At 38.7% G+C, this 12,406-nt stretch overlaps 1 protein-coding gene across 1 annotated transcript in view; it reads right to left on the reverse strand.

Annotated features, from left to right (window-relative positions):
- Positions 1-12,406, reverse strand: part of Pals1 (protein associated with LIN7 1, MAGUK p55 family member) — an 88,780-nt gene that overhangs the window by 25,818 nt on the left and 50,556 nt on the right. Inside the window, exon 5 of the mRNA XM_050158606.1 lies at positions 3,452-3,660. Coding sequence (XP_050014563.1) covers positions 3,452-3,660 — 209 coding nt within the window. The remainder of the gene's footprint in view (positions 1-3,451; positions 3,661-12,406) is intronic.

Here is a 12,406-nt window from a genome sequence, read left to right on the forward strand (position 1 = left end):
ATATCAAGACTTTATAAAAGCTACAAATCAATCCAATAATAATATTCTACAGACAACACTTTTTTCCTGCTTCTACTCTTTATTTGTTTGTTTGTTTGTCTTTCGAGACAGGGTTTCTCTGTAGCTTCGGAGCCTGTCCTGGAACTAGCTCTTGAGACCAGGCTGGTCTCGAACTCACAGAGATTCACCTGTCTCTGCCTCCCGAGTGCATCACCACCACCTGGCCTGTTTCTACTTTTAAGTCAGTTCCTAAGCATCTCTGAAATCTTTCTTTAAAAAACAAAACAAAACAAAAAAAACAGAAGTCGGGCAGTGGTGCCACATGCCTTTAATTGTAGCACTCAGGAGGCAGAGGCAGGCGGATGTCTGAGTTTGAGGCCAGCCTGGTCTACAGAGTGAGTTCCAGAACTAGGGCTACATAGAGAAACCCCGTCTTGAAAAACTAAAACAAAACAAGAAAACTAGAACTCTGATAAACACTCCCTTCTCTACCAGCAAGCCCCCAAACCTAGCGTCAACACACATCATGAGCTGAAGGACTGCTCTTACATGTTACTGTCCCCTTCCCAAAGCATATAATCAGAATATATTAAAAAGACACCACTACACCTCACATTTGAGGATCAGTAACCGGAAAGCTGGCAAGCTGGTTCAGAGGGTAAAGGCACTTGCTATCAACCTGACAACACCTGACAACCCAAGTTCAAGTCTCAGAATGCACGTGGAGGAAGGGGAACTGACTCCTGAAAGTTCTGCTCTGATCTCTACATTCACACACAGCATGTACACGCACACACACAATAAACAAATAAATGTAAAAAAAAATTAAATTGAACCAGTAATAGGAAACAATCTCAACAGGTTTAAGTGACCAAACACATTTATGGGATAGTCACACAATAGAATACTACTCAAAACATTACTAACTACTGGGGCTGGAACTCAAGTGAGTGGCAATGTGCTTACCATGTGTGAGCTGTTGGGTTTGATATAAGCACAGAAGAGATGAACCTCAAGATTACACTGAACAGAGGAAATCAGACACTGTCATGGTTTGATGTAAAATGACCCCCCCCCCCCGCTCATATTTTTGCACATCTTTTCCTCATCTGGTGGTGCTGCTTTGTGAGGTTAGAGGGTAAGGACCGCGGAGTTTATGTGTGCATGCGTTATGGGTTCTAACTCTGTCTCCAGCACCTGTTTCTGACCACTGTCATCCTCACTGCCTCTTTCCTAGTCACTTACAGGATGGAGTAGAAGATCCTTAGCATTAAGCATCACCTGATTCTTGCCTCTTTTCCAGCCCTGATCTTACTCATGCCTAGGGTCCACCATTAAACCACTGGTTCCCATATATGCCATACTGTCTCCCCACAATCCTGTGCTCACGCTACCACAAGAGAAGTCTCTCTCTCTCTCTCTCTCTCTCTCTCTCTCTCTCTCTCTCTCTCTCTCTCTCTCTCCCTCTCTCTCTCTCACACACACACACGTATATACACCCCCCCCCAGTATTTCAAAGTAAAAAAGAAAAGAAAAATTAAATTCTGTTTCCTGATATGTTGGCTTACATTTTACTCATAGATGTTTTAGATGAGCAAGTTTATTCCATGAAATTCAAGTTATCAATCTTTTCTTTTGAAAAAGTGTAAATTGGGGCTGGAAAGACAGCTCACTGGTTAAGAGTACTGACTGCTCTGCCACAGGTCCTGAGTTCAATTCTCAGCAACCACATAGTGGCTCACAACCATCTATACTGGGATCTGATGCCCTCTTCTGGCATAAAGGAATACATGCAGATAGAGTACTCACATGCATAAAAAAATCAATCTTGCTAGGCGGGGGTGGCACACATCTTTAATCCCAGCACTCAAAAGGCAGAGGCAGATGGATCTCTATGAGTTTGAGGCCAGCCTCGAACAGAGTGAGTTCCAGGACAGATTCCAAAAAACTACAGAGAAACCTTGTAGAAAAAAGCCTTGGCAGTTCTGGAACTCACTCTGTAGACCAGGTTGGTCTAGAGATCCTTTGAGTGCTGGATTTAAAGCTATGAGATACTGAGATACCATACCTGCCTCAATATGTTTTTTAAAAAACTTTCAGCAAAACCATTTAAGTTACCTTAAACAAACAAAAAAATTTAAATAAATGGAAAAGAAGTGGTATTTTTAATTAAAAAAAAATTGTATTTCCTGCAATGCTGTGGATTGAACCTAGGGCCTCATATATGGTAGAAAAGGGTTAGAACACCAAGCTATACCTGGTGCTCAACAATTCCCTCAGTGAAAATAATATCATACAACTAATTTCAACAGTAAAAGGTGAGTTCACAGAATAGGAGTCCAACAGCTCTTTGAAACTCTTATAGATGGCCAGTTCTTCCTTTCTATAAACAGGTCCATATGGCACTCTGCCCTGAACAACAGAAGATCTTCCTATTACACTGCATGTAAAGTTTTGCCATCTTAGGCATTTCAACCAGGAAAACACCTCCCTTAGGGAAACTATGCTCATATATAAAGTATCTCCTAACTTAACATATAGTCTGTAGCTCTTAGAAATAGTACTCACTCCCATTCCCTTTTCTATATTTCGTGGACTCAATTAAATACATTTATTTGATGTTTTCAGAATTATTTTTTGTAAGATTAAAATAATCTGAAATTCTATAACGACAAACTGCATAATGTTCTGAAATAAGAGCTTATTTGTAATGTTTAAAACCTTCAGTGTGAAAGATGCTTGGGGACATATTAAACACCGACCACCAACTAGTATCTGAATCTAGACTTTAAAAGGAACATATTAAAAAAAGTAACTTTTATAGAGCAGTAGCACTGGATAATACGGGCTGGAGAGAAGGTCAGCAATCAGGGCATGGGCTCCTCTTCCAGGGGACCTGGGTTCAACTGCCAGCATCCACACGACAGCTATCAACTTCCTGTAACTCCTATCTGTAACTCTAGTCCCCGGGGATCAGACACACTCTTCTGGCCTCTATAGGCAGTGCAATCATAGGGTACACAGACATACATGCAGGTGAAACATGCACACATAAAATAATACAAATTGATGATCTGCAACATACTATTTTCATAAGAAAAATCCCCAAATTGTCAATAAAGAGTTAGTTATAATTCCTGATTAAGGATTATTATTTTATCTGAGTTTATACTATATAATGGTTAAAGAAAACCATACTAAGTGTATTAAAACTGAAACATGTTACTCTCTATACTTATTTTATATATAAATTAACTCTTCAAGATCAATATTAACTAGGTTATAAATACTTTCTGAACATAATGCATGCAGCAGTTTTTTCTCATTTCCCATTACAATTCTTAGCAGGTGACCATTATCAATTACCTCAGACAATAATGACTTCAGCCTTGTCAGTCTGCTTTGACTAATAAATAGCCAGTGGATATCAACAAGACGTTCAGACACGTACCTCTTGTACAAGGTCTTGTACATTGGAGATAAGAGGAAATGGGGGACTGGCCTTGCTCATGTGCACTGTGACAGCATTGTGTATCTTGAACGCATTCTGAAAATCTCTGTTTTGTACGAGCTGTAAAAGCAGTGAGATATCCTCCTGGCTCTGGGAATCAACCAAAGTGTGCTGGATGTGTTTAAGCGAGGAAAACAAGTCTTCAATTTCTGGTAGGAAAAGGAAAGTTGTCCCCAAATTAGTTGTTTTGGCTTAAATTCAACACATTTTAAGATAAATTTCTTAAACCAGTAAAACTTTATCTTTAGGGTAAAACTAGTTTGCATAGTTTTAAGTGTCATTGTTATTTTACTAATACTACATAACTGTTAAAGCTATAAAACATAATAACTTGCATTTACTCAAGAAAGTATTTTAAACAGAAAAATGCACTCTTGGGCTGAAGAGATGGCTCAGCCGTTAAAGGCTAGGCTCACAACCAAAAAATATAAGAAAAATGCATTCTTACTATAAAAATAAATGAGGGAATACAAAATTAAAATAAAAAATATCAACAATTCAACTATCTAGAAAAATTTCACCTCTTAGCATCTTTTTTCATTTAACAGTAAGTGTAACTGCTTTCCCAAATCACTATTTTTAGAAGAACATTACAAGTAATAGGTAGGTCCATCATATTTTACAAAGCTAAAGCACAACTTAGAATAATCATTAAATTTCAACATCTAGGATGCTTCCATTTTATATTTATAAGCAATAATAAATATTTCAGTACAAAAAACTTATTGCTACATATAAATTTGCCTGAGAATCTGTCAAGATGATTTTTAGAAACAGGTACTAGAAAGTTGACTTAGTAGTTAAGAGCACTCACTGGCTGCTCTTCCCAAGGACCCAGGTTTGATTCCCACGCACCCACATTGCAGCTCACAACTGTTTGTAACTCAAGTTCCAGAGTATCCAACAATCTATTCTGGCTTCTGCAGACACCAGGTTTATAGATGGTGCACAGACATACACACAGGCAAAATATCCACACATATAAAATAAACAAATGAATTTAATTTCCTAGAAATAGAACTTTTACTTAAGATTCTATTTAAAAGACAAACTTGTCAGGCAGTGGTGGTGCACGCCTTTAATCCCAGCACCCAGGAGGCAGAGATAGGCGGATCTCTGCAAGTTCGTAGTCTTGTCTACAAAGTGAGTTCCAGGTCAGCTAGAGCTGCAGCACAGAAAAAAACCAACCAACCAACCAACCAAACAAACAAAATAATTCAAACTCAGCCAGGCAGTGGTGGCACATGCCTGGAGGACCTCAGTGAGTTTGAGGCCAGCCTGGTCTACAAAGCGAGTTCTAGAACAGCTAGGACTGTTACAAAGAGAAACCCTGTCTTGAGAAAAAGAAAGGAAAAAAACAGCCCAATTCATTTTAGGATATTTTTTCTAATTTATATTATATTAGCAATGTCCTTACCAATACTCACTATTATTTGCAAAACTGATTTAGTAGGAAGAATGAAGTATATTCATATTACAAACACCTTAGGGCTTCCACTGCTTTGATAACGTATCAGAATCAAATGCCACCTGTAGAGGAAAGGTCTTATTTCATGTTACACTTCCACGAAACAATCTGTACCTGAGGGAGGGCAGGGCAGGAATGTAAGAAGGGCAGGAACCTGAAGGGAGGAATTGGGGCAGACTCCATGGAGGAACACTGCTTACTGGATTGCTCCCTATGCCTTGCTCAGCCTGCTTTCCTACACATTCCAGGTCCTTCAGCACAGAGTGGCTGGGCCACCCCCACATAGATCACCACTTAAGAAGATGTCCCACAGACCTGCTTACAGGCCAGTCTTATGGGGGGCATTTTCTCAACTCAGGTTCCCTCTTCTCAGATAACTAGCTTGTACCAAGTTGACAAAACAAACAAGCTAGCCATCACAAGCAACTCCTTTTGTTGTCTACAAAACTAATAAATGTGTGTGTGTGTCTTTTAAAATGTGTAAACTTCTGGTCTCTGTGTGTTTTCCATGCCTACTGATACACATACACAGCACACATTTTATACCTTTTGGTACGCATACACAGCACACTCATGTTCCAGATAATGATTAGACCCAAATGCTTAAGAACTATTAGTAGCTTTCCCCGTTCCCCAACATGGTTGTGTGTTCGTGTGCATGCGCGCCCACGCACACACGTGCGGAGAGTATTAAAATGACAATGTTTTAAAAGCCTTTAAAAAGTCTTGACTCTCAAAATTATTCACAATTTTTGGCATATGTTCCATTCTTATTTCTCTAAAACAACGAGTCTTTTGTGATTTTTGATGAAGACTAAACTTGCAAATGAGTATGGCAAAGACACAATATAGTGGGCACTGTTATGTACAGTCACATGGGGAAATGCCTGAACTCTTGTTAGTTCTAAAGCTACCAACGCTCATTCATCTTGTATGCCACCATTTAATAGCAGTTAAAATTTTAAAATTTACATTAATTTTGTATTTGTGTGTGGGATGCATGTGTGTGGAGGTCAGAGGACAACTTGCAGGCATCAATTCTTGCCTTGCTTTAGGTGAGCCGAACTCAGGCTGTCAGCCTTGGTGGGAAGTCCCTGTACCCTCCCAGGTAAATTGGAAACAGGTTTTAAAAGTACTTCAGCTGATTCTTGTAGTTCTTATCTTTCTCTCCCAAATCAAAACAGCCCCAGTGGCCCTTGTTTTTGTCTTGTGTATGAGTGAGCACACACACAAACCCCTCATTAACTACACAGCACAATGGAAAGTTACATGGCTATCAACATTTTAAAATGAATCAAAACTGGGAAAAACTATACTAACCTAGGAGCTTGTTCCAGAGCTATACAAGACTTGTGAGCCAGAGTTTAGGCACACACAATTGTTATATTTACAAGAGTAGACCAGAATATGGATTTTATGAATCTACCAAATTCTAAGAGGTGACCATATTAAAAAAGAACTTTATCTTTAGTGCAATACAGGAAAACATTTAAGTAACTTAGAAAAAGTATGAAATCTACAGAGCAGTTAAGGTAACTGTCCACAATCTTTTGGGACTACAGATACTTCCCAAAGTGCAGGGAGTCTTATTAAAACTGTTAATAACTGCTAAAAGAGGCTCAGGGTGTTTGTCTGAGAAATGAGACAAGTGAGGAGCCTCAGGCTTCACTGCAGACTTAAACTAATAAGCAACCTTAGTCAAGAAGGGAACTGTGGGGTCTCTGCAATTCCAGGGACAATGGAATTATTTTTAAGACTAAAAAGTTGTTGGGAAATCTCTCCTGTACACTAAAGCTACTTAACAATGACATACTAATAATATATTTTTAAAAATTAGCTATATTTTCACCTATTTGCTATAATTACTGGCATTCCTACATACTATGTAGCTTTGCCAGTTTTTTGGGGGGGGGCAAATCCAATCACATAGGGACACTGTTAAATTTTGTAACTGAAATACTAATGATTAGAATAAACCTCTAGGGTAAGCTTACTGAAGTAAAAATACTTAAGACTTAGATACACATCGCATCCCAGATCTGTACCAACTCATATTGCTATAAGCAATGACTGTGAGTGCCTGTGGAACAATGGTCTTGTATCCTGTAAAGATTTGTTGCTTGTATTGGTTTAATAAAACACTGATTGGCCAGTAGCCAGGCAGGAAGTATAGGCGGGGTGACCAGAATAGGAGAATTCTGGGGAAAAGAAAAGGCTCAGTCTGCAGTCAGCACCCACACGCAGAGGAATCAAGATGAGAATGCTATACTAATATAAAGTACCAAGCCATGGGGCTAACACAGACAAAAATTATGGGTTAATTTAAGATGTAAAAGTTAGTTATTAAGACGCATGAGCTAATAGGTCATCCAGTTTATAATTAACGTAGACCTATGTGTGTTTTGGAACTGCATGGCTGCAGGACCAGACTGGACAGAAACCTCTGTCAACAAGTGCCTGCTTTGAAACATACCAAATTAAGGATTACTGATCTTCTGTTCTTTGGTGAACATATTAAGATATGATCATTTGCATTTCTTTTTTCAATTAATTTATCCATAATAACTGGGATTTCACTGATTATATTGATATTCCTGCAGTCTTAAGTGTAACATACTGAATATAATTTAATTGTTATTTTAGAATAATAGCTTTTAATTGAAGGTATCTATAACAATAACTAAAGATGGCTCATAGTATAAAGTATTTGCTGTACAAACATGAGGACCAGAGTTCTGTTCCCCAGCACCCACTGCTTATGTTGGCCCTGTGAAGGAGAGACAAGGCTCCTGGGGCAAACTGGCTACCTAGACTAGTTGATTTGGCAAGCTCTAGGTTTAGTCAGAGACCCTGCTTCAGTAAAATGAGGTAAAGAGCAATTGAAGAAGACCCTGGATGTCAACCTCTGGCTTCCACACACCATGAGCATATGTATGTACAGACATATATACACATCTGCTCTCCCCTGAAAAAAATACTAAAGAAATTTAGAAGAGTTGTATGTCCAAAAATTCTACCACAATTCAATCCCAATTTCAGGGTCTATAGTAAAAGTATTAAGTTGGCTATAATGGACCATCTTCTGAATTAGAACCATTGACTTAAGGTATTCACATAAGCATACCATAAGAAATGATGTATTTGGGACTATTATTCATATCTGTTTTCTTAACCACTTTTTCTAAAAAGATGTATTTATTTTTATGTGTTTTATATTATGGATATTTTACTTACATATTTGTCTATGCACCATGTATGTACCTGATGCTTTCGGAGGCCAGAAAAGAGCACTTGATTCCCTGGAGCTGGAGCTACAGACTGCTGTGAGACACTATTTGGTGGGAAATGAATCTGAGTCCTCTGGACTAACAGTAAGTACTCCAAGCTGCTGAGCCATCTCTATAGCCTCTAATATATACGTTTCTTATGTTTGCTTTGCTATTCTACCCCCTCCTCGGCAATTATCTGCCACCTTTATTTTTATTTTCAGATTTAAAATAAAATACACAAATATTTTTTTCAAGTAAATCAGATGGTGTAATCATAAGCAGGGAAAGCCAAGTTGGGAAGTAGGAGGAAATGCCTAGACTAGGAATGCTGACTGAGAGAGAATGCTTGAGACCAGCACCATTACTTTGGAAGATTAGCAGAGTTAAGATTCATTCGGAAGGCTTGAGAGATGGCTCAGAGGTTAAGAGCACTGGCTACACTTCCAAAGGTCCTGAATTCAATTCCCAGCAACCACAGGGTGGCTCACAACCATCTGTAATGAAATATGGTGCCCTCTTCTGGCCTGCAGGGACATATGCAAACAGACTATTGTATACTTAATAAATAAATATTTTTTAAAAAAGATACATTCAGAGGCTAGGCATGGTGGCACATGCCTTTAGTCTCAGCACTCTAGAGGCTGAAGGCAAGTTCTCTGTTGAGTTTGAGGTCAGGCTGGTCTACAAAGTACGTTCCAGAAGTGTAGTGATATTTGTATTTTACCAAATACATTTGTATTTTAACAAATACAGCTTGTCTGAAGATCTGAGAGTAAAAGAGCCTCACTGGTCAGCCTTACAGACACACACTTTTAATCCCAGTAGCCACACTAGTTTGCCATAGAAACTGGGCAGCAGTGGTGCATGCCTTTAATTTCAGCCCTAAAGAGGAATATAAGACGTGAAGAGACAGCTCTTAGTCAACCTCATTCTGAGGATTCATGGAGGCAGGACCACCATTTTGGACTAAGGTAAGAGCCAGTGACTGGCTGTTTTGCTTTTCTGATCTTCAGGCTGAACCCCACTATCCGTCTTTGGGTTTTTTATTAATTGTGCTACATAGAACGTCTAAGATGAGCTACATAGTAGAGACCCTGTCTCAAAAACAAACAAATTAGATATTGTTCAGACAATAAATAGGAAATTTCAAATGTGAAGAAATTAGGTTTCTGCTGTTGATGGCATCTGAGACCTAAAGAAAGATCATGTCTAGCAAGTCTATCGACACTGATTTCTAAAGCTGTTAAAACTGCAATTTATAACTCAAAGGGAAAAACCACTCTAGAGCTGCCTTTCACTCAGGGGCTTGAGAACAAGGTAAGATCCACAGGTATAGGCAGCCAGAGAATAGTAATATTATAGCTGAAACTTAAAGACACTTTTGACATGGGACCTATGTATATTCAAGAATAAGAGTAGGAGCTGGAGAGATGACTTCATGGTTAAGAGCACTGGATGCTTTTCCAGGACCGGGGTTCAATTCCCAGCATCCACATGGCAGCTCATAACCATCTGCAAGTCCAGTTCCAGGTGATCAGATGCTCTCTTCTGGCCTTAATGGGAACCAGAAACACAAGCAATGAACAGACATGCATGAAGGCAAAATACCCATACATAAAATAATAAGTCAAAAAGATGAAAGCAACTAGTGAGAAAACATGAGAACTACACTAATTCTAGAAATACCTACAAATTTCAACTACGTTTAAGACCAATTTAAACTTGTTCCAAGTAGTGTTCTTTACACCAATACTCAAGTCTATCAAGTCCCAATCATGTTTGTTTCCATGTTTTTTCTTTAATTAGTAAAAAATTTTCACCAAAACTAGAAATGCATTGTGTTAGTCAATGTTACTGAGTCAATGTTAGTCAACGAAACTGAGATCACTTGCACTGAAACTCAGGTATTACCAACCATTACTGACTGAAATCTATGAGTATCTGGCTGAATTACATAGTTATTGCCCTTCTTGAATCCCAGCACTTGGGAGGCAGAGGCAGGCGGATCTCTGTGAGTTTGAAGCCAGCATGGTCTACAAGAGCGAGTTTCAGGGCAGGCATCAAAGCTACACAGAGAAACCCTGTCTCGAAAAACAAAAACAAAATAACAAGAAAGAAAGGAAGAAAGAAAGAAAGAAAGAAAGAAAGAAAGAAAGAAAGAAGGAAAGAAGGAAAGAAAGAAGAAAGAAAAGAAAGAGAAAAAATACTCCCTTCGCTGATGGTTGCACCTATAACGTATATCTATATAAGTTCTTTAACAGTAAACAATGTCAGGAGTTTCAAACCATCCTATTAGACAGAACAAATCTGTCCTGTCAAATGTGACATGTTCTTCTGAAATTAAGGTGAATACGGGGTTATTGTACTCAGTGGGGTATACCCACGTAGAACATACTTAAGATCCACTAGGCTAGCTCAATCTCTAGCACCTTAAAACACAGCAAAGCAAAATAAAACCCAAGACAGAGACGAAACAGAAATAACACAAAGGACAGAATAAGATTTCCTTCATCCTCACTGTACATGGGCAATGGACAAAGAAGAATCTTGTACAGAGGAAAACAGATGGAAGAACCACAGGGCTAGTGAGAGAGACTGTGAGGGCCATGCAGGAAGCAAGCAAAGGGAATGCTGAGGCAGAGAGGTACACAGGCCAAGGAGGGTGATACTCTACTGCGCAGCAGAGGTAGCATGGCAAGTCTGGCTTTGGTAATAAATTATAGGGGTCACAACTTTCCTAATAAAGCATTTCTTCATATCTAGATTAAATCCCTCACTGCTACAGTGTAATTAGTTCTTCTTTACTTGATTCTCAGTAGAAATCATTTTAAGTTCCCACTATCATATCAAATTTCATGTGATTTAAATGCTGATTACATATACTAACAGGAATCAAGTATATTGGTTTTGGCATATAATAAAAAAACACAGCTCCTTAAATTCACCTCCTGACTTTTTTCCAGTCTTAGCTAGCTCCTAAAAATAGAAAACAGATGGAAGACTATAAGACAGGCAATATGATCGGGCATGAGGGCACAACCTTATAGTTCCAGTGCTCAGAGTGGGAGGCAGAAGCATCCAAGTTAGAACACAGCATGGTCTACATAGGGAGTTCCAGGCCAATTTGGGCTTCATAAGGAGATTTTCTGAAAGACTAACAAACCAAAAATAGGTAATAGGAAGCAAGAGTCTATTTTCAAATACTTAAGAATCTGGGCAAGCATCTGGGAACATTTTTTAAAATTTATTTTTATTTATATGTATGTCTTCTCTGTGTGGCTGTGATTGTGCTTGTGAAGGTCAGAAGCATCAGAGTCCCCTGAAGCTGGAGTTACAGGCATGTGGGTGCGAGAAACTGAGCTTGAGTCCTTTGCAAGAGCCCTATGCTCTCTTAGCTGCTGAGTCACCTCTCCAGTCCCCAGTCTTTGACTAGAACTGGGAACAGAACTAGGGTAATTGCTCAAATTACCTCTAGGAACTAGAGCACTCCATCTCTAGGGTTGTTTCACAGCACGAGAGAGCTGTGTTCTGTGAATTAATCTCATTTTTACTTAGTGCTTTCACTTAGTCATGAGTAGACAATCTAAAGATTTATTCCAGCACTGAGATTCCCAGGATCAATCCCAAAGCCTGGTTCACTCTAAGCAGTTACACTCCTAGCCGGCTCTCTTTTCTCATTTTAAACTCAAGAACACAAAGTTCAGATCTTTCAACTTCTATTGTTAGTGGACTACACTAGTGTGAATTTGTTTAAAATAATCAGAAACTTATATATTCTGAACAGTAATTATTCATTAAGCTAAACTTAAAAAAAAAAACTCTAGAGACAAAGTTTTATATAACAACACTGCTTGTCTTGCCTAGTATGTGGAGGCTTTGGTTAAGCTATTAACAGTGCAATAAACAGAAACAATAACAACAATCTGCAAATACAAGTGTACCATTTGCTTACATACAATCTTCCATTTGAGCCTCAAGAAAACCTTAACACCAAGGTTCAGAAAGATAAATAACTTCTCCAAAGTCAATAGTAATTAAGTGACAATAAAAATTACTTAAGATCAAGTGTGGGCATGAGTTTTGTGTACCACATGCATGCAGGAGTCACTGATGGTCAGAAGGCATCAGATCCTCTGGAAAGGGACACCCCACCCACCA

Source organism: Alexandromys fortis, unplaced genomic scaffold, assembly GCF_014885135.2.
Source record: "Alexandromys fortis isolate MF-2015 unplaced genomic scaffold, M_Fortis_MF-2015_v1.1 scaffold_99, whole genome shotgun sequence".
NCBI classification, from domain to species: Eukaryota; Metazoa; Chordata; class Mammalia; order Rodentia; family Cricetidae; genus Alexandromys; species Alexandromys fortis.